A 22,960-nucleotide genomic window follows, 5' to 3' on the forward strand; every position below is an offset into this window, starting at 1 on the left:
GAGCAAAGGATACATTCAATGGATTTCTAATTACAAGTATAGTAACTTTGAAGTCTAAATATTACAACAAATTGCAGGGCAAAAATGTATTATCTACTTTCCAGGTGAAGGCTTCTTAGTGACTGCCCATTTCCCCAGTCTCAGGTCTTTTACTCCTTTGGCAATGCTTGTATTCTAAGACTTCCTCAAAAGCCCCAAGCTCTTTCTAAATTCACTGTCTCTGCACAGTTACTACTTCTGCCTGAAATGCTACTTCCACCATGCTTTCTACTGTGAGCTCTAACTTATACTTCCATACTTCTTATACTTCTAAGCTCAGCTTGTTGTCAGTGACAATGCTCATTCCTGCTCCCCCCTACGGTGTGACACACCAGGCTTTTCTTTGTGTCAATTACAAACCATAAAGTTGTTAGGCTTGCCCAAACCTAACAAAAGTAGCATGTCTACTTGTGCAATTAGTTAATGCCTACCTCCTGATATTAGACTGGAAAACTGGAGAGGTGATGTTTCTGTTTCATTCATCTTATCACACCAGCTACACAGTCAATATTTGTGGAGACACACACACACACACACACACACACACACCAAGTACTTGTTGAAGACTACAACCGAAAAGAACAAGACAGAGAATGATTTTCATCTTTGTAATCAGCCATCAGGGTGGCTTGCTCATCTGCAGCATCTCCAAAGTTATCAAGCCAATTTGCAGAGTCAAGCAAAATGGCAAGGCTGCCGAGATAAGACCAGGCAATTTTACACTAATGTCCAGTGTGTAAAGTGCGGCAATTCTTATTCGGTATTAATTTTTTCAGAACACGTGGAGACACTACATCGATGCTGAAAATACAGAACGGATAACAACAGAGATGATACCACGACCCAGGAACTCCACTGCTATTTGCTTTGGCAGCTGCTGGGCTGACAGCGACTCAGGATGAATCAATGGGGAAACGGCAGCAAGACAATTATTTTGCTCCTGGGAGTGGACAAAGTGTGGGCTAGAAAGGAGACCTCGGGCTGCAACAGGACTACAGACAGAAATTTGGAGACCTAAGTATGGAGGCTGACCTAAAGGCCACCCTCTTGGGGGAGCTGGCAGCCCTGGGTGTGGGAGAGACAGATTCTGAAGCCGACTGCTCGGGTTTGGAGGCTTGGCGAAGGGACACGGAGCAGGGTGGCCAGGAATGGGCGAAGCCCTCGTACCTTGCTTGACGCGAGACTCCCGGGCGCCGGCGGCGGCGGCTGGGGGCGGCCTGGCCACAGGCTTCTTGCTTTGGATTTCCGTAGAAGCTCCGGCCTCAGCAGATTTGGCTCTGGAAGCAGACACGGCGGCCCGCACCGCCGCGGCTCCCGGCGCTTTGTGCTTCTTGTTTTTGCCGCCCATGCTGCAGCTGTGGCAGATTCTTTGGGTAGTAGTATCGAACCTATATGGCGGCAGCAGCCCGGAAAGCTCTTGCCAGCTGGCTCCCGCGCCTCCACCCAGCGATCTCCATCCGGGTTTCCGCAGGCTGCGGCGGCTTCGGCCTCTGATTGGTAGGATTCACTAGGACCCGCCTCCTTACCGGGAGCACGTGTGTGTCTGGTGACGTTAGTACGCACGCCGCACAAAAAACCGAAGGGATAAAGTGCTTGACCGCCAGGCGATTCGACTACTTTTGCCTCTTTTCGGGCACCGTTGAGCTTCCGCTTGACGTCACTGTCGATGCGGTCGCGGGCGGGAGAGGGACCTGGTTGCTCCTCTCCAAAAGATGGCGGATGCTTTTGGGGACGAGCTGTTCAGCGTGTTCGAGGAAGACTCGACTCCGGCAACAGGAACCAAGAAAGACAAAGAAAAAGAGAAGGGGAAATGGAAAGGGCTGCCAGTGTCTGCAGATAAGGCCAGGTATGGAAGATGTCTAAGATGTGTTCCCCCCCCCCCCCCCCTCAGCGAAGGAATCTCTTGGTAGGAAGGGGAAAGAAAAGCGGGGTCCCTGAAGTGGAGTTGGGCAGTGAAGGAGTTAGCGAAAAGGATCGGAGACCCGAGAAAGAATGCTGGCTTGAGGAAGTACGGCCTGGTTCCCCCCACGTCTGCCGGCCGCTGGATTCCCGCCGCCTCCGATCCCTCCGGCCCAGGCTGCTGACCGTGCCGTTGTTAGCTGTGCTGAGACAGCGTAGGTTTCCCTGCACATCCAGCTCAGTACCTCGCAGGTAGTCTCTAGTAAATAAAACGGAAGGCTGGTTGAGTAAACGGCGAAGAAGCTTAGAAAAAAAGACTTGGATTGATCGGCCCCAGGACAGTAGTTCCTGTTGCAAATAGCACCGGGGAGTGATTTAATTTCCACCCTGTAGAGTTATTTTGTGCCTGAAGACCGGGTCTTGTTACATACCAGAGCTGGCCTTGAACTCGTAATCTACTGCCTTGGCCTCCACAGCTAAGCTCTTGGTTTTATTTTATTGCGTGTAAAAATGAAATTTATTAGTACTCGCCATTACGTTGTAACGATTGAGATAGCAGACTTAAAGCACTGGACAGTGCTTACTACTTAATAAAACCAAATTAATGCAAGCAATGCCGACGAGTACTTAGAAATTTTTTTTTTTGTTTGTTGGTCGTGGAACGTGAATTCCGGGCCTTGGCACTGCCCTTGAGCTTTTTTTTGCTCAAAGCTAGCGCTCTACCACTTTGAGCCACAGCTCCACTTCGGATTTTTAGCTCTGCTTCCTGTTTTTAGATAGGTGGTTGATTGGAGATAGTCTCAAGGTCTTTCCTGCCTGAGCTGGCTTTGAACCGTGATTCTTAGGTCTCAGCCTCCTGAGTAGCTAGGATTATAGGTGTGAGCCAACAGCATCAGGCAGGAAATATATGTTAAGCTGCTAAACTCTATACATAGACTGCTGCGTAAAGCTTATGAAACTGTTTATGGTGGAAATAGTTAAATTTAGATAAAGTGTTTCATCATCCATCAAGATTTACTCTTGGCCAGGGAGAGACCTAATAAGTGAATGAAGAAATTTTCTGTCTAGGTAAAGACATAAAATACATTTTAAAGAGTTATAGGATATGTTAATAGGTGATGAACATGAAATGAGTTATGTATACAGTTCAGTGCAGTAAACATTTGGGAAAAAGAGATGAATGAGGCTTAGGGAGACTTAGATACAAGAGGATATTCTAGATTGAGGACATCATTAATCATGCCATGATACGCACATACATACAGACACACACTCACCCTTATTATATGTATGTATACACACATATACGGATATGTATACACACATATTAAAGAAGACATGTTGGGATGGAGCAGGTTTTCAAGAGACCAGTAGTTAGTTTGGGATGATGTGGGATCTTGAATAGCAAGAAGAAAGTATTTCCATTACCTCATTGTGACAGAAGAATCTTAACCCAAGAGGTTATGGTAGAGGGAAGGAAAAGATGGACATTTTGCCAAGGAAACAATTGATAGGCCTAAATTAAGGCAAACAATGGAAAGTAAATCAGAATACACAGATTCTTCAATTTGGATGTAGAAGTGAGGACAAATAGGGAACGTTAGAGATTTTGGGATAAGTTAAATGATAATACATCCATGTGGACATGTTCAGTGTTTAGTTTTAATAAAGTAACTAGACCAGGCAGGAAAGTCCATGAGATTCTTATCTCCAGTTAAGCACCAAAAAGCTGGAAGTGGAGCTGTGGCTCAGGTGGCACCAGCCTTTAGCAAAAAAACTGAAGTTCAAGGCTATGAGTTCAAGCCCCAGGACCAGCACACACAAAACAAATCAAGGAGGGAGAAGGAGACAGAGTGAACGAAGGTATTATCCTTATCAACTACCACTGATAGTTTCCATAAATCAAAACTTTATTCTTAAAGAATAAGCTGGTTATGTACCACACTTTCTTTTTGCCCTTTCTGGGTAACACAGATGTTTTAGGTGTATACATTCCATATGTGATGAATAGCCTATGAGACAAAAAACTGGAGACCTAAAAGTTTGGCATGCAGTAACAAAGAACAATATCTCTTCTGAATGAATTGAAAAATGTGAAATTTGTTCTTTCACGTTTGGGAACTATGGTTGGTATTTTATAGTATCATCTGTTAGAATGTTTTAAGTTGTTTAGCTGATGCTAACTAACTCAGAGTAATAGAATTTTAGAAGTAAGGAGGTTGTAGTTATTCTATTTATATTTTATTGTCTACCAAAGATATTGATTGCTTGTCTAATTCAGGATATCCATGTAATGAGTTGGCAATGAATATGGAACTAGAACAAATACCTTTTTCATCATATTGGCTATGGCAAGGTTTCTAAATTTTAGATTTTATTAAGCATCAAAAAATGAACTTAAAATGAACTTAAAGCATGTAGATTACTCTTTTTTTAAACTTTCATTAAGAAACATACAAGAAAAAGTTTAGAGCAGGAATGAACTTTCATAAAGTGAGTATACTTATGTAGCCACTATTCAGGACAAAAAATAATTTAGAAATGTCTTTTCCTTCCAGAAAATGAGTGTCATAATAACTCATTAGGACTTTGTGTCTATTGTATAAATGGTAGTATGACTGCCTTTTTTGTTGTTGATTGATTACGTGCTTTTATGATGTGTTTTTTTTAAAGAAGTAGTTTATTGAAAACATTTATCAGAACTGTTCATTTGAGACCCAGCTTGAGGTTCATGCTTGAAATCTAGTTTGGGAAGCAGCAATCAGGATTATTATTCTCCGCCAACTCAGACCCAAAACAAAAACAAATTGAAACTTTATCTCCATCAGTAAATCAGCTGTGGTGACTCACATGTGTGGTGGTCCTTATCTACTAAAAGTCAGATAGTAGGATTGAGATTCAGGCCAGTCCTAGGCAAAAATATAAGACCCTACCTGAAAAATAAACCTAAAGAATGGGAGTGTGGCTCAAGAGTAGGAAAGAATTCTAAAATCAGGAAGTTTGAGCCACTAACTTAGTACCATCCAATTTATGCTCCTTTGATAAGTAATTATGTTGAGCTATTTGAATGTGCTGTATTTTTGTCTTTCCTTTCTCTGTGTGTGTGTGCATGCGCATGCGCGCGTGTGTGCTAGCGCTTAACTTTTTCACTCAAGGTTGGCACTCTACCAGTTTGGAGCCATTCTCCACTTTGGCTTTTTCTTGGTTTATTGGAGATAAGAATTTCATAGTCTTTCTTGCCTTTGATAGCTTCAAAAACGTGATTCTCAGATTCCAGCACCCTGAGTAGCTAGGATTACTAGTGTGAGCCACTGGCCCCTGGTTTAATGTTTGTGTGTGGGGGAGGGGGCAGTGCACATGTGCCAGTTGTGAGGTTTGAACTCAGGTCTCCTGAGTGCTGTCCCTGAACTAATGTGCTCAAGGATAGAGCTCCTTCACTTGAGCTACAGCTCCACCCACTCCTGGCTGTTTGGTGTTTAGTTGGAGATAAATGTCTCATGGACTTTCCCGCCTGGACTGGCTTGAACCCTGATCCTCAGATTTCAGCCCCCTGTGTAGCTTTCAGGTATGAGCTCCTGGTGCTCAGCTGTTCAGACAGTCTGGTTTATCATACTTTTATATTTTAGTTAACAATTCCTGGGCTGGGGATATGGCCTAGTGGCAAGTTCCTGAAGCTGGTTTTCTCATCTTTTAAAGTGTTTTTGTTGTTGTTTTCTGTCAGCATCAGATGTAAAATGCACATGGAGTGGGTTTTTGTGAGAGGATAGAGATCTGATTGTATTCCTTATGGATATGCAGTCTTCTAAACACCATTTATTGGCATAACTTTTACCAGCAAATAAACCAAAACATATTTTTCTTTCAAATAGTGTAAAAAAGTGTTCATTGTTGCTATATATCAAATATTTTGAGCATTAGCCAGTTCTAATTTTTAACATTTGTTTTGCTAAAGGTATAAATAATACATGTTAATAATATTTTACCCCTAAGTAAGAACTGTTGGCATAGAATTTATTCTAGTTTACTTTTTAGGAAACAGGTTGATGTCAAATTACAACCAGAGTCAACTAATAGTGGAAAAAACAAGAGAGATGCAGATTTTGAAGGCACAGAAGAACTTATTTTTGGAAAGAAACCCAGGATAGAAGAGTCAATAACTGAAGACTTAAGGTACTATTCCATGCTCATAAATGTTAGTAATTGTTTTTGGTTGTATGAAGTTTTATACGTTGCTTATAAGCTAGTATAATAGTATTTGACAAATTAGAGAAATTAAGATAAATATTCCTTATATATGTATTCATACAGTCATATAAATATGGGATGCTTATCTGTGTTTGGACAAATGACAGACAATACAGAAATGACTTATTTTTTGATATTTTGGGAACTGTTAGAAAAAGAATTTTGAAACCTTTTCTTAAAAAATTGAAAAGATAGGGCCTGGGAATATGGCTTGCTTAGTGGCAAGAGTGCTTGCCTCATATATGTGAAGCTCTGGGTTCAATTTCCTAGCACCACATATATAGAAAATGGCCAGAAGTGGCGCTGTGGCTCAAGTGGCAGAGTGCTAACCTTGAGCAAAAAGAAGCCAGAGCCAGTGCTCAGGCCCTGAGTCCAAGCCCAAGACTGGCCAAAAAAAAAATAGGAAAGATATATTTGCTTTCTTTGTAAATGTCTGAAGATGGTCACTGAAAAAGTAGAACAAAAGAAAAGAATAAAATTGACTCAGTGAAAGGAATAAGTGGGAGCACCTGAAGTAATTAAGTTTTTACTGCCTTTTGTGCTAGAATGCTATAAATCTCAAGACTCCTGTGACTGAGAAAGACCTCTGTATGCCCATAGTGGCTGAGTTTTTCTTTTTTTTCCTTTTTTGGCCAGTCCTGGGGCTTGCACTCAGATCCTGAGCACTATCTCTAGCTTCTTTTTGCTCAAGGCCAGCACTCTACCACTTGAGCCACAGCTCCACTTGTGGCCTTTTCTGTTTATGTGGTGCTGAGGAATCACACCCAGGGCTTCATGTATGCGAGGCAAGCACTTTGCCACTTAGGCCATATTTCCAGCTCCCTGGTTGAAAATTTTGGTAATTAGATTTCTTGGTTTCTGAAAGTTGGAATTTTCTAGACTTGATAACCCTTTGGTTAATCTGATCCTTGTTATATAATGATCTTTACCATTTTGTCTTTTTCCTTCTTTCTTGTCTGGTCTATTCTACATTTTAGTTGGTTGATGATTAATTTTAACTACTTACCTGTTTTGTGTGTGTATGTATTAGTACTAGGATTTGAATTCGGGGCTTGGCACTTGTTTGGTTTGCTTGATTAACTGGTGCTTTACAACTTGAATCACCTGCATTTTTTGCTGGTAGAGGAAATCGCTCAGACTTTGCTGCCATGCTGGCTTTTAACTGTAATTCTCCAGATTTTAGCCTCCTAAATACCTAGGTTACAAGTGTGAGCTACCAGTGCCTGGTTAGCAGTTAGTAGTTTTTATAACTAGTAATTATCTAGTATAAATGAGAGAAGATATGTTACTAAAATATTTAGGAAGGCACCTTGTGCCCTAGGTCTTGGTCCTGTAGTAAACATTGGTAGTTTAAAAAGTCTGTTATTATTGTAACTTTTGAATTTTATGCTCATTAAAGTAAATGTCAGGAGTATGATAAATAAGGGAATAGGAATCTAGCATAAAAAGTATATGTACTTTTCTCCACTTTATACATATGTGTGTCTTCTCAGATTCTGAACAGAAAGCCTAGATAAACATGATGTAACATTAGAATTTTGACTAGAATAAGGACTACTGTAAATTATAGCAACATCTGAATTAGATGACTTTTATACTTTCTACGGTGAGGCAGTTTTAATAGTGAGCTTCATGTTTTAAGATAACTACGGTCCTTGGTAAAGGTAGTTGTTATCCAGTAGTTGTTTGTGACTAAACTGACAAAATTCTTTGAATAAGTTACTTAGCAGTGTGTTCTATATTTGTAATTAAGAGTCGCTAGCTTAACATTTTGAATTCACAGTATGCATTTGAGTAATGTCACTAAATTTCTGAATATCCCTTAAAAATATTTTCTTAAAAAATGTATGTGGTTATACAGGGGTTTCAATTCAGCAAATCAGTTTGTAAGTACCATACATCTCCCAACTGAACATTCTTAAGAGAACAAATATTTCTGATTTGCAAGACTGATAGTTTTCTTTAGCAGTAAAATAGAAGGCTTATTATTTAATTGCATGGAAATAAAAATGTGTGTCATTCTAATACATTATTTTTAGTTTGGCAGACCTGATGCCCCGAGTCAAAGTACAGTCAGTTGAAACTGTGGAAGGTTGTACACACGAAGTAAGTGTAAACTTCATAAATTTTTAGGATTGAAAGTAGAATTTTCTTCTTTGTGCTCTTTATTATGTCATGATTTTTTATTAATTAAATTTTGTTGACAAGGTGTGCAGAAGGGGTACAGTTACATAATAGGGCAGTGAGTATATTTCTTGTGGTATCTTATACTCTTGTTTTTCTTTCTCTTCCCTAGATCAGGTAGGCATGTATACAATACTCAGTGTACCAAAATCATATACAGTAGCCATGTGGCATACGCCAAAGGAAATTCACCTAGAACTTTAAATATAACGTCAACAATAGAGTTTGCTAATCCTTGTCTTATATGATCATATATACATAGCTGTTGAGCTATTGTGATCCACTGAGAGATCTATTTTAGACCTTTTTATGTTTAGTAGTTGTTTGGTTTTAGATACATAACGTAAGGTTGCTGACCCAAACCTGTGGAAATACCATTTGAAAAGAAGTTTGTTGTTTCACAGATCTGGTCTCTATTGCCCCCCCCAACCCCACCCTAACAGTCATATATCAAAGAGACCATGTCCCTTTGTTCTCTGTGTTCTAGGCTTGTCTCACTCAACATTATTTGTTCAAGTTCTGACCATTTCCCTGCGAATACCAATATTTGTTCATTTTTAATCGCTATGTAGTATTCCATTGTGTATAGGTACCACATTTTTTGGATCCATTCATCCGTAGAGGGGCATCTGGATTGTTTCCATATTTTGGCTATTGTGAATTGTGCAGCGATAAACATGGATGTGCAGATGTCTTTTTGATATCCTGAGACCTGTTGTTCAGGACAGATGCCTAGGAGTGGTATGGCTAGGTCATAGGGTATGTCTATGCTGAGCTTTTTGAGGAATCTCCATACTGTTCTCCAAAGTGGTTGTACTAATTTGCACTCCCACCAACAGTGGAGAAGGGTTCCTCTCTCCCTGCATCCCCTCCAGCATTTGTTGTTGCCTGAGTTCAGAGTATAGGCCATTCTAACTGGAGTGAGGTGGGATCTCAGGGTTGTTTTGATTTGCATTTCTTTTACTGCCAGGAATGTTGAACATTTCTCATGTGTTTCTTTGCCATTTTTATCTCTTTTCCTGTGAAGTCTCTCTTTAGCTCATTTGCCCATTTAATAATTGGTTTACTGGGTTTGGAGGGGGTTAGTTTTTTGAGTTCTCTGTAGATGATGGATATTAGGCCTTTGTCTGTTGCTGTGCTGGTGAAGAACCTTTCCCATATGGTTGGCTGTCTTTCTAGTTTGGTGGCTGTGTCTTTAGCTGTGCAGAAACTTTTTATTTTGTAGTAGTCCCATTTGTCAAGACTCTCCCCTATCTTGTGCCCCTGGGACTATATTCAGGAAGTTCCTACCTGTGCCTATAAGTTCTAGCATCTCTCCTACTCTGTCCTTCAGTAGTTTCAAGGATTCAGGTCTCATGTTGAGGTCCTTGATCCATTTTGAGTTGATCTGGTGCCTGGTGATAGGCTACGGTCTACTTTGAGTTTTCTACATGTGGCTGCCCTGTTTTCCCAGCACCAGTAGTTGAAGAGGCTCTGTTTTTCCCATTTTATGTCTTTAGCTCCTTTGTCGAATATCAGCTGACTGTAAGAATGCGGCTTTATTTCTCGGTCTTCTATTCCATTGGTCTTCAGGTCTGTTTTTATACCAATACCAGGCTGTTTTTGTTATGATGGCTCTATAGTAGAGCTTGAAATCTGGTATTGTGATACCTCTTGCACTGCTTCTTTTGCCTAGGAATTGCTTTGGCTATTCTAGGTCTTTTGCTATTCCATATGAATTTATGGGTTGCTTTCTCTATTTCAGTGAAGAATGTAGCTGGGACCTTGATGGGGATTGTGCTCTTTATTGTGATGATTAGCAAGCAGTTTAACCTTGAAAGCCTTGGAAACGTAGTTTCCAAGGTGGTAAATGTAGTCCAATAGAAGAGCTAGCACTTCATGGTGAAGTCTTAAGTTCTGATAATGGCCTAACTACAATCTCAGGTAAATTTCCTAACCCATTTAAACATTATTTTTAATTTTTAAAATTAGTGAGATCACCTCATGGGATGGATGACTGTAAAAATTTCAAGCTAGGTAAAGTACCCATTACAGAGTCAATTGTTAGTACATGCTTAAAATCTCATACTTCCAAAGTTAAGTCTCAGTGACATTTTTACAGTTCATGTACTATTTCATGTCTTGCTCACAACTCATAAATTGTAGTTTTTTGTTCTGCCACAGATGGTGGTCACTGGTGACTTATAATATCTAGTGATAACTTAAGACTTAATTGTACTTGTAGTATCTTATTTTTTCAAGACTAAGAATTCTTATTTTTGCAGAAATAAGAATGTGTATACATTAGACACATAATGGAACTATATTTCCTTCTGCTAAGCCTTTCATCATTACAATAAAACCATATTCAAGATGCCATTACATATCATTAAACATTTTAAATTAAAAGTATTGTTGAATGAGCAAAGAAATTTACATTAAAAACAAATTTTGATGTAGATTTAAAACCTTTTCTGTTTTCTGCTAAAAGTTATTTTATGTTTCTGCAGAAATGGCATTTTGCCCAATATGATGCCCATGTGATCATTTATTCTATACTTATTTTAGATCCTGTTCAATGCTCTGGGCTTAGAAAAGGCAGAAGGAAAGAATTACAGACCTACTCTGAAGATGTCAAAAACTGTTTCTGTGCTCCGTAATTATCTTTAAGCCTGCCAAAAATGTAACTTTGATTCTCGTAGATATAAAGACATAATTTTGTTGTTCTTACTGCTGCTGTTAAATCCTAGAGATGGGGCTTGAAATCAGGGCCTGTGTTCTCACTGAGCTTCTTTGCTCATGGCTGGCACTTTGAGCCAGACCTCCAAGTGCAACTATTTGCTGGTGAATTAGAGCTAAGACTTGTGGACTTGTTTGCCCCGGGTGGCTCTGAACAGCATTTCTCAGCCTCCTTAGTTGCTATGATTATAGGAATGAGCCATAATTTTTTTTTTTGCTAATTTCTTAGAATCAGAAGACTGATAAAAATGATTCCTATCTCCTAGAAGTGTTGATTTACTTTCATAAGCTTACTTTTCAAAACGGAAAATACCAAATTGTTTCCCATTTAGATTCCATTTTAAAGATCATATTTCTTCTGACATATGTACATATTTATATTATTCATTAAGTTCCATAATCTTAAATTTCCCTTTTTGTTTTTTGCTGGTACTGGGACTTGAACTTAGATCTTCATGTTCTAGCTCGGTCTTTTCACTTGCTCCTGGTACTCTACCTGTTGAACCATGCCTCTGCCTCCATCTTTTTAATTTGGAGATAAGAGTCCTTGTGAATTTGTCTTCCATGCTGTCTCTGAAACTCAATTTTCAGATCTCAACCTTTTCTGAACAACTAGGAATATAGGCATGAACCATTAGCACCTGTCTTTCTTTTTTTTTTTTTCATTTTTGACAAAGTTTCGCTTTTAAATCCAGAACAGCCTTGAACTTTCATTCCTCCTGCCTTTGCCTCCTGAGTGCTGGTATATACTACCATGCCTGGCTGCACAGAAGGATAAAGATTTGAGCTTAAGGCCTCACATTTGTTAGGCAGATGCTCTACCACTTAAGGATACCATCTTGTTCTTTATACCTTTGGCCAGTCCCAGACCAGGATTTGCCTTCCCATGTTGTGAGCCTATAGAAATGCTTCACCATGCCCAGATTATTGATTTATATGGGGTCTCTAACTTCCTTGGATTGACTTCCAATTGCAGACATCTGTCTTCCAAGTAGCTGGTATTACAGGCAGGGTCACTATGCCCAGCCTCACTTTTGTTGTTATTGTAGCAGCACTAGGTTTGAACTGGGCTTTGTCCTCTCTTGGCTTTGCTTGCTCAGTTGGTACCCTACCAGTTTAGCTGTACCTCCAGTCAACATTTTACTGGTTCTTTTAGAGATGGTGTCTCATGGACTCTTCTAGCTGGGCTAGCTTCAACCTTTGATGCTCCTGACCTCAGTCATTTGACAAGTTAGGATTGCAGGTGTAAGCCACTGATGCCACTGGTATAATAGTATTAGTTAATTAATTTGTTTTTCAATATTGAAGTTTAAATTCAGGGTCTTGCCCTCCACCTCTAGCCTTACGTCTAGCCATACCTCTAACCTCACTATCCTTCATTATAGTCAATTTCTAATAATTAGTTTCTGTAATTACCCATACCAGCTGGATTGAGTTTCAAGTTTATTGGTAACCTCAACCAATATTTTATTTTATTTTATTTTTTGCCAGTCCTGGGGCTTGAACTCATGGTCTGAGCACTGTCCCTGGCTTCTTTTTTTTGCTCAAGGTTAGCACTCTACCACTTGAGCCACAGTGCCACTTCTGGCTTTTTCTGTTCATGTGGCGCTGAGGAATCAAACCCAGGGCTTCATGCGTGTTAGGCAAGCACTCTACCACTAAGCCACATTCGCAGTCCCACATTTTTTATTTAATTATTTAATTTATTGTAAAAGTGATGTACAGAGGGGTTACAGGCTTAAGGCGGTGAGTACATATCTTATCAAACTTGTTACCTCCTCCAACAACTGTACACTTTGATTTGTTAGGTTCCTGTTTATCTTAAAAATGTGGGAACATTGCTAGTCTTAGGGAACATTTTAGTCTTAGGAATTTTGTTCATTCTGAATTCTAGATAGTTGTATTTATTGGAAAAATAATGTCTTGATTTAAATAATTTATTCCATATAACTTTCTTTCATGTGGTGAGATCACCATTTTATTTCTATTTAGCTCTTATGAGCTGATAAACTATTTGAAAGATTAATCACCAGAATTAACTTCTATACTTCTGGATGAAGATGTTTTCTACCTTTCTAATTTTTGCTAGTGGATGATATATTTCCTTCTTCCTTTTCTATCTTTCTCTCTCTCGCTCGCTCTCTCTCTCGTCGGTCATGGTGCTTGAACTCTGAGCTGGGTGCCATCCCTGAGGTCTTCAGTTCAACTCTGCTGTTCTACCACTTTGAGCCACAGCACCACTTCTGGTTTTCTGGTGATTAATTGGAGATAAGAGTCTCATGGATTTTCCTGCCCTAGCTGGCTTTGAACCATGATCCTTAGATCTTAGCCTCCTGAGTAGCTAGGCTCCAGGTGTGAGCCACCAGCTCCTGGCTATATTTTCTTAGTCAAGTTAATACATACATTAGATATGGAAAATGTCAAAATAATTAATATAGGTTCTAGACCTCAATACACTGATTCTTTTGGGATTACATTATGTTTAGACAGACACCAGTAGAGATATTTTTGAATGCCGTCATTTTAAATTTTTGCCTTGTTAATAAAGGCAGCTGTTTAACTTTCTAGTGTCTTAAGAGTACCGGAAACATTGCAGTTTGTCTTATATTCCACACTATCATTGATTCTGGAGTGCGAATGTAAACTCTTGACTTTTCTAACTTGGACTTAGGTTGCACTTCCTGCAGATGAGGATTATTTACCACTGAAACCACGAGTTGGAAAAGCAGCAAAGGTCTGTGTTTTGGACAATATATTTTGTAAAGTTTTTAAAGCTTTTTATTCCTTAGACATCATTTTAAAAAATTCAAATGTGAGTTTTATACTTTTGTGTGTGTATATGTTCTGAAGCAGCCAGCTACAAAATATGGTAAGAGATGAATCAGTAAATAATCATGCTTAAAACCAAGCACCATATGGTGAGATTTTAAGATGTTTAAGGATTTTAATGAAAATTATCAGCCTTTCTGTTGGAAAAGAATACAAGTATGCAAGTTATTCCTGTAGTTTTATGGGTTTGTAGTTTATAAGTTTAACAAGCTTCTAGTAATATACAACCTGTACTTTTCTTTGTTTTGTTTTATTTTTGAGCCAGGCCTCACTATGTTGAGGCTGACTTCAGATTGATGATACCTACTCCTGACTCACTTTTCTGGGTGCTAGGATTACATCTAGCCTGGCTTCACACTGTTTTTACTAGATAGGTTTTGAATTCCTGATAGAAGACTTTTTGTGGTTAATTTTTCCAAGTAATTTTCTCTGATATTTTCTAAGTAGCAAAGAATATGAGCTCTTGAAGTCCAATGTCTTACTCTGCCTCTTCTGAGTAATGTATGCTGTGCATTTCATTTTTCAGAGCCTCAAAGTTACTGTCCATGAAAGGCAAATAATGATTTTATTTAGATGGTGTGAACATTAATGATTATTCTGTTTATTAATTTATGTATGTATAAATATAATGTAATAATTGGAAGGTTAAAGAACTTTCATACTTCATTTTTATTATGTCCACAAAAAGATGTGTTTTACTTTAAATTTTTTACTAGTAGATTGTTTATTTCTTAAATAGAACCATAAAGGAATTCTCCCATAGTGGTGATATTTATTTATTTATTTATTTATTGGTTATGGGCCTTGAACTCAGGGCCTGGGCACTGTCCCTGAGTTCTTTTGCTCAAGGCTAGTCCTCTACCACTTTAAGCCACAGCGTTACTTCCTTCCATAGTGGTTTTAATAGGAAAGCCTTTGTTTTGATTTTTAAGTGTGCTCTGAGCTAGATGTTTTTGTGTGGATGTTAATATTTTGTTTTTGTAGGAATACCCGTTTATTCTTGATGCTTTCCAAAGAGAAGCCATTCAATGTGTTGATAATAACCAGTCTGTTTTAGTATCTGCGCACACATCAGCAGGAAAAACAGTATGTGCTGAGTGAGTATTTTTTTTCAGTGAAATCTTAAAAATTACTTTTCCTCCTCCAAGTTTCTGTTTTTCTGTTTAAGTTCTATAAATAAACACTTGTATCTCCATGTTGTTTTAGACACTTTGGTTTTTCTTGCCTTAACTGAACTATCTAGGATATGTTGGGGGAAGTAGAGCTAACTCCATCTTGATTAGGGAAACATGGTAGCAATTGTTAAAATTAAGTTAAATATTAGGTCAACCTGACTGCAAAATTCTGCTTTTGTAAATGGCTTGCTTAACTGTTTTGTTGCTTGCTCTACCCCCTATGGCAACCCCCTACATCTGCGCTATGCTTTTACGTTTTCTAAACCCCAGCTTGAGAACTGTTAGGGGTCACAGTTTCAGCTCCTGAGTCTGTGCTCTGTCCCTGGCCAGTCAGTTTGCCTTTTGCTTCCCCAATAAATCCATCTTTTTGCTTGAGACTGTCTCTCAGTGGTGGACTCTTGGGGGAACGTGAAATCCCCTCCCTCAAACCCCGTAACAGGATCTTTAGTACAATGTTTTTAACAGTGGTAAAAGAAGACATCTTTGCCTTGGGTGAATGTTCTGCAGAGGCAAATTTGGACTAATATGCATTTTGGTGATAATTATATATTGATAAAATGTTCATAAAATATTATAATTTAATGAAATTTTGTAATATATACGTGTGTGTGTATGTATACTGGTCCTGTGGTTTGAACTTAGGGTCTGGGTGCTGTACCTGCACATTTTTACTCAATACTAGCTCTCTTCCACTTGATTCATAGCTTCACTTCCAGGTTTTGTTTTTGGTGATGAACTGGACATAAGATTCTCAGTGACTTTCCTGCATAGGTTGGCTTTGAACTGCAATCTTCAGATCTTAGCCTCCCAAGTAGTATAATTATTGTTTTTACCTTCTTAGGTATGCCATTGCACTAGCCTTGCGGGAAAAACAGCGGGTAATATTTACCAGCCCAATTAAGGCTTTGAGTAATCAGAAATACCGTGAAATGTATGAAGAATTTCAAGATGTTGGCCTGATGACTGGAGATGTTACGATTAATCCTACAGCATCTTGTCTTGTTATGACTACAGAGGTAATTTCTGTAACGTCTCATGTAACTTTAACTTTTTAATGTAATTCATGTGGATGTTCAATTAAAACTATTATTTTATTGTTTAATCTTTGTAGATAAAATGTATCACTTTATTTTGTGAGTAGATTTATTTGAAAAAATGATAAAAATTTATCTTAAAAATGTGCTGTAAAATTAGACATATTGCTAATTTACTAGTTCTTTTATTTATATTAAATCATTTAAATATTTTTGAAGGTTTATTATGGTCAGTTCATTGACTTTTTGCATGCAGCTTCAAGGATTTGATTACATTGATTGTTTCATATAAGTAGTGGTGTTCTGTGTGGGTTTTATTTTACAACTTAGTTTTGATTGTAGGTTTATAACCAGTTTTTTAAAAATATAATATTTAGCTTCTCCCCCAATTTCATTTAAGTTTTGTATGTACTTTTTACTCTTTAAGTTTTGGCCATAATTAGCATCTTTATTGTACTGAGTACTCTGTACATTCCTTAGTCCTATTTTTTTTAAAGTGTACAGTTAAAATAGATTGTATAAATTAGCTTCTGGCCTTGAGAATCCTCCAAAGATTATCACTCACTTTTCATTTTCATGCCAGTATTAAGTTTTTGTCTATCTGGGTAAGAAACTTCTATTTATGGAAGGCTTTCCTAACTCCAGAAATCAAGAGAACAGTTGCTACAAAGTACCCATATTATGAGGAGATTGAACAAGATGAGAAAAACAATCAAAGAAAAGAGCAAAGATGTGGAATCTGGTGTCTTGCTCAGAAGTTTCATTGAAGTACCTTGTGCAGTGACTTCATATTCTGAAGATAGTAGGAGTGATAATAAGTCTCTCCATGTATTCTGACTATTGACTGACTAGTGACTCTTGAGATATTGAAGATACACAATCCCCTAAAATTAATTTACTATTTCTACTTAGTAAAGAATATCCAAATTTTCTTGTTGGAAAAAAGCAGTTCTTACCTAACTGTTGGATATTATGTCAAAAACGCTGATAAATCTTTTTCTCCCTTTAGATTTTGAGAAGTATGCTTTATAGAGGTTCTGAAGTTATGCGAGAAGTTGCCTGGGTCATATTTGATGAAATTCATTATATGAGAGATTCAGGTATATTCAGCATTGTTGAAATGATATTAAGAATTTTGAACAAGAAGTTGTTGAATTTCACATATCTAGAATTATAAGCTATTGGCTCCTGTAATTTGTAGACAACATGATATAATAGTGATTGATTAAGATAAGTTTCTAAATAGTAACTTTTAGGGGCTGGGGATATAGCCTAGTGGCAAGAGAGCTTGTCTCGTATACATGAGGCCCTGGGTTCGATTCCCCAGCACCACATATACAGAAAATGGCCAGAAGTGGCACTGTGGCTCAAGTGACAGAGTGCTAGCCTTGAGCAAAAAGAAGCCAGGGACAGTGCTCAGGCCCTGAGTCCAAGGCCCAGGACTGGCCAAAAAAAAAAAAAAAAAACATAAATAGTAACTTTTAGGCAAGACAATGCAAATTCCAATGATGCAAATTAATTTGGCTACTTGTAAGAAGGTCTGTAATATAACTAATGCAAAAATTTAAAAATTTGGGGCTGGGGATAAAGCTTAGTGGTAGACTACTTTGCTTATCATGCTTGAAACCCTGGGATTGATTCCTGGATACCATGTAAACAATGAATAAATTTAGAAAAATTAAATTAAAACGACAGTTAAAAAAGATGCTTTAGAAAGGGAATTCTAAAATTTCTGTCTTAAAAAGTTAGCAATCTTGCCTTCATTGTTTATTTTGCTTAAAAAAACATTTGTGAAATGCATGTTTTTAGTAAAAAATAAAGTGGAGATTTAGGTAATAAAGCAAACAAGAAAATGTAAGTACCCATAACCCAGTCTATTATATGACTCTAATAGAGAATACTTGGAATTTTGGGTATAGGAAAGAGCTAAATTAACAAACACATTTTAATGTTTAAGATGTATATGAGATTAAGTCTATATGTATATGAGTTAGCCTATGTTTATGATAATAGTAATTCAATTTAAGACACCCTTTAATGACATTTCACCCATGTCAATCATACACTCTTTTTTTTGCGTTTAAAATCATAACTCGTATATTGATTAATTTTAAAAAAGAACCTATTACACTGGTTTTTAAGTCTTTCCCATTTAAATAAAAAGTGCCTAAAGAGTCCTTTGTTCTCACACCTGTCATTTATCTCCTGAGAGTCATGAGGGAAATTTAGATGAAAGAAACCTTATGAAATGGTGTAGCTTTCAAATTTATAATTTTGTGTAGACCATAAATTTCTACTTTTCAAAATGGAAATAGTATACCTGTGCTTTGCTATTGGGGATTTTCTTTGGCTAGTGGAAAGTCTGGAATTGCCATTTTCAGGCTGCTTCAGAGTACACACATATTCATGATGATAGCTTTCAGGAAGAGTAGATCACTAAAAATATGGTTACATAAAAAATAATCTGCACTTTTACTTACTACGCTTAAGAAGATACTTTTAGATATTATTGTTAAAGTGACACTGAATTTCAAGGTATATTTATTTTTTGCAGAGCGTGGTGTTGTATGGGAAGAAACAATTATTTTGCTTCCTGATAATGTTCACTATGTCTTTCTTTCGGCTACAATTCCAAATGCTCGGCAGTTTGCCGAATGGATTTGTCATTTACATAAACAGGTATTTTCTTTATAAAAATGATTTCATCATTCAAATATGTTATAGATCTTTAACTTTCTTGTACGTATTCCTACTGTTTTTAAGAGAATACCTTGCTAAGCTACGTGGCTCAAACCAATCAAGCCAATTTGGAAGGCAAAGACTGGAGAATCCAGTTTCAAGATCAGCTCCATACTATATCTGCCCAGGATTCTCTTTTGAACGATGACTGATTATAGTGGCTCAAGCCTGTCATCCCCAGCAACAACATTATGCACAAGTAGGAGGATTCCAGCTCATGCTGGCCTGGGCATAAAAAAAGACCATACCTGGAAAATAACATACGCCAGTAATTGCAAGGTCCTAACTTTAGTGTTCAGAGCTGCCAGAAAACCTATAGGAAAGCAGAACTCTGGTGCCTGTACTTCTACTTACTTATGAGGCTGAGATCTGAGGATCAGGGTTCAAAGCCAGCCTCAGCAGGAAAGTCTGTGAGACTCTTATCTCCACAATTAACCACCCCAAAATTGGAGTTGGGGCTGTGGGTCAAAGTGGTTTAAATGCTCGTCTTGAGCATCAAAGCTGAGGGATAGTAGCCACGGCCTGAGTTCAAGCCCCATGACCAACCAAAAAAAAAAAAAAAACCTGTAGGAAAAGAAAGAAATTTTAATGAGAAACATCTTTCCAATTTTAGCAGCTGATCATCAGAATCAACTAACATTTTACAAATGCTGATTTCTGATCTTTACTTCAAATCAAGCGTATCTAAATATCTGGGAGTGGGCCTGGGAAACCCTGATTTTCTAAATTTACCAAGTTCCCTGATGATCTTCCAAGTTTGGAAAATTATAGCATTTACTGTGATCATAGGCTATTAGTACACGCTAGCATTTCCTCTTAGTTTTGATACCAGGAAAAAGCTAATCATGTTTTGAGCACTTGGTTCTATTTTTCTCAGTAACATAGTCGTGCTTTGTAATTTTTTTCTTCTAGTTTGCTTTTTTAGTTCAGCTTTAGCATCTTTGAGAGACTTTATAACAGATACTTGTTTATGCATACTGAATTGTCTGTCTGTGTGCGCACATGCTCACATTGGTCTTACAACCTAACCTGTGGGCCTGGACTGTCCCTGAACTTCTTTTACGGCACTCTTGTCACGTGAGCCCTAGCTCCATTTTCAGCTTTTTCTGAGTACTTTATTGGAGATAAGAGTGCTATGAGCTTTCCTGCCTGGCCTGGCTCAAACTTCGATCCTCAGATCTCAGACTCTGGAGTAACCAGGATTGCAAGCATGAGTTACTGGTGCCCTTCTGTGAATTTATTCTTGGTTTTGTTTTCCTGTCCTTATTTAATACCTACGTCCTTTGAACTTTTTAAAATCAATTTACGAGTCTCCAGTAGTGTATTTGCATACTACTGTTGTTTCCCTTCTCCATATTATTCTTCCATAGAAACATGGCTTGCTGTCTATAGTTGAGTATCACAGAACTAGGTATTGAATACTTGAAGTTTTGTTCATATTTTTGGCCCTGGTTACAGAATTGAGTTGAGAAGCTGGTAGTGGTATGATTCAAAAGAACTAAGTGACCCAAAATTTATGATTTTAACATTTAAAATAAAGTGTCATATCTTTTTGAATGTTTAAATCACAGTTTTACAAAACTCCCTAAATTTTTTGATAGAACAAATAAACAAAAGACTTAATTTTTTGAAGAAATTTCATGTTTCATTCTTTTTTACAGCCCTGTCATGTAATTTACACAGATTATCGGCCTACTCCATTGCAGCACTACATTTTTCCAGCAGGGGGAGATGGTCTTCACCTTGTCGTGGATGAAAATGTAAGAATTGTCATTCTTCTGTCTATGTCATACTTTATTATCTTGTTTTGCTTTACTTTTGAACTGCAAATAGCAAAAACTTAGTTTTATTTATTTTTGTTTCAAGTATTTTCACAGTTCAGACTTGATTTTTGAAAATTTTTATTTCAAAAAGTACATTTGATACCAAATACGATGATACTCAACTGTAGTCTCCTGCATTTTGGGAGCCTAAGCCAGGAGGATCACTTGAGCCTATTAGTTCAAAATCACTTTAGGCATCATAGTGAGACACGGGCTCAAAAAAATAAAATTACATTTGAGATTTTGTTGTCGCAGGTACCGGGGCGTGACCTCGGACCTTATATTATACTCTTACTTGGATTTTTGACTTAATGCCGGCACTCTGCCATTTGAACTACATTTCTACCTCCAGGACTTTTTCTTTTCCCTGGTATTGGTGCTTGAATTCCCTTTGGAAGTTAATTAGGTATGAGTCAGAGCTGGCTTCCAAACATCATCTTCAGAGAGCAGCCTCCTGAGTAGCGAGGATTACAGGCATACGCCACCACTGCCTGGCTAGAATTATTATTTTCTAAATTATTTTTATTAAGGAATCATTTTAAGCTTTGAAAAATATTTGAGTTACAATTAAAAGTTTGTGAATGAAAAACTGTGATTCTAGGGTGACTTTAGAGAAGATAATTTTAATACTGCAATGCAAGTCCTTCGAGATGCTGGTGATTTGGCAAAAGGAGACCAGAAGGGGAGGAAAGGAGGAACAAAAGGTAATATGGAACTTTGTTTAGACCAGAAGATGTCACATGTAAATTGAATACTGAATTTACTCTTTTATGTTTTTCTAGGAGGGTGCTTAAATTTTTAGATGGCATATTCAAATTGAGTCAATAAAGAGTGATCTTTTTTCTAGTAGTAGTTTAGATGCAACTTATATGGTATACAATTCATCCTTTAAGGCGTACAATTGATAGTTTTGCTATACTAACAATTACATAAAATCCCTGTTAAATTGTATATCAATACGTGTGTGTGTATGTGTGTGTGTGTGTGTGTGTGTGTGTGTGTGTGTGTGTGTGTGTGTCTGTATTGGTCCTAGAACTTGAACTCTCAGGATCTGGGTAATGGCCTTGAACTTTTTTTAAAAAATTAATTAAATCTTGTTGACAAGGTGTTGTGCAAAAGGGGTACAGTTAAATAATAAGGCGGTGAGTATATTTCTTGTGATATCTTACACCCTCGCTTTTCTTTCTCTTCCCTAGATCAGGTAGGCATATATACATTACCCCATGTACCAGAATCATATACAGTAGCCATGTGGGGTACGCCAAAGGAAATTCACCTAGAACTTTAAATATAATGTCAACAATAGAGTTTGCTAATCCTTGTCTTATATGATCATATATACATAGCTGTTGAGCTATTGTGATCCACTGAGAGGTCTATTTTTGACTTTTTTATGGTTAGTAGTTGTTTGGTTTTAGATATATACGTAAGGTCGCTGACCCAAACCTGTGGAAATACCATTTGAAAAGAAGTTTGTTGTTTCACAGACCTGGTCTCTATTGCCCCCCCCCACCCCACCCTAACAGTCATATATCAAAGAGACCATGTCCCTTTGTTCTCTGTGTTCTAGGCTTGTCTCACTCAACATTATTTGTTCAAGTTCTGACCATTTCCCTGCGAATACCAATATTTGATCATTTCTAATCGCTATGTAGTATTCCATTGTGTATAGGTACCACATTTTTTTGATCCATTCATCCGTAGAGGGGCATCTGGATTGTTTCCATATTTTGGCTATTGTGAATTGTGCAGCAATAAACATGGATGTGCAGATGTCTTTTTGATATCCTGAGACCTGTTGTTCAGGACAGATGCCTAGGAGTGGTATGGCTAGGTCATAGGGTATGTCTGTGCTGAGCTTTTTGAGGAATCTCCATACTGTTCTCCAAAGTGGTTGTACTAATTTGCACTCCCACCAACAGTGGAGAAGGGTTCCTCTCTCCCTGCATCCCCTCCAGCATTTGTTGTTGCCTGAGTTCAGAGTATAGGCCATTCTAACTGGAGTGAGGTGGGATCTCAGGGTTGTTTTGATTTGCATTTCCTTTACTGCCAGGAATGTTGAACATTTCTCATGTGTTTCTTTGCCATTTTTATCTCTTTTCCTGTGAAGTCTCTCTTTAGCTCGTTTGCCCATTTAATAATTGGTTTACTGGGTTTGGAGGGGGTTAGTTTTTTGAGTTCTCTGTAGATGACGGATATTAGGCCTTTGTCTGTTGCTGTACTGGTGAAGAACCTTTCCCATATGGTTGGCTGTCTTTCTAGTTTGGTGGCTGTG

General features: G+C 37.9%; 2 protein-coding genes across 2 annotated transcripts in view; one reads left to right on the forward strand and one right to left on the reverse strand.

Moving 5' to 3' along the window:
- The window catches only part of Dhx29 (DExH-box helicase 29), a 44,754-nt gene extending 43,228 nt beyond the window's left edge, over window positions 1-1,526 (reverse strand). The window contains exon 1 of the mRNA XM_048368555.1: window positions 1,207-1,526. Coding sequence (XP_048224512.1) covers window positions 1,207-1,387 — 181 coding nt within the window. The 5' untranslated portion in view covers window positions 1,388-1,526. The remainder of the gene's footprint in view (window positions 1-1,206) is intronic.
- A 171-nt stretch (window positions 1,527-1,697) lies between these two features.
- Window positions 1,698-22,960, forward strand: part of Mtrex (Mtr4 exosome RNA helicase) — a 62,754-nt gene continuing 41,491 nt past the window's right edge. Inside the window, exons 1-10 of the mRNA XM_048368557.1 lie at window positions 1,698-1,885; window positions 5,971-6,108; window positions 8,223-8,289; window positions 13,757-13,819; window positions 14,899-15,011; window positions 15,931-16,105; window positions 17,133-17,223; window positions 18,678-18,802; window positions 20,524-20,622; window positions 21,287-21,389. Of these exons, the coding sequence (XP_048224514.1) occupies window positions 1,752-1,885; window positions 5,971-6,108; window positions 8,223-8,289; window positions 13,757-13,819; window positions 14,899-15,011; window positions 15,931-16,105; window positions 17,133-17,223; window positions 18,678-18,802; window positions 20,524-20,622; window positions 21,287-21,389 (1,108 nt within the window). The 5' untranslated portion in view covers window positions 1,698-1,751. The remainder of the gene's footprint in view (window positions 1,886-5,970; window positions 6,109-8,222; window positions 8,290-13,756; window positions 13,820-14,898; window positions 15,012-15,930; window positions 16,106-17,132; window positions 17,224-18,677; window positions 18,803-20,523; window positions 20,623-21,286; window positions 21,390-22,960) is intronic.

Source organism: Perognathus longimembris, chromosome 19, assembly GCF_023159225.1.
Source record: "Perognathus longimembris pacificus isolate PPM17 chromosome 19, ASM2315922v1, whole genome shotgun sequence".
Lineage (NCBI taxonomy): Eukaryota > Metazoa > Chordata > Mammalia > Rodentia > Heteromyidae > Perognathus > Perognathus longimembris.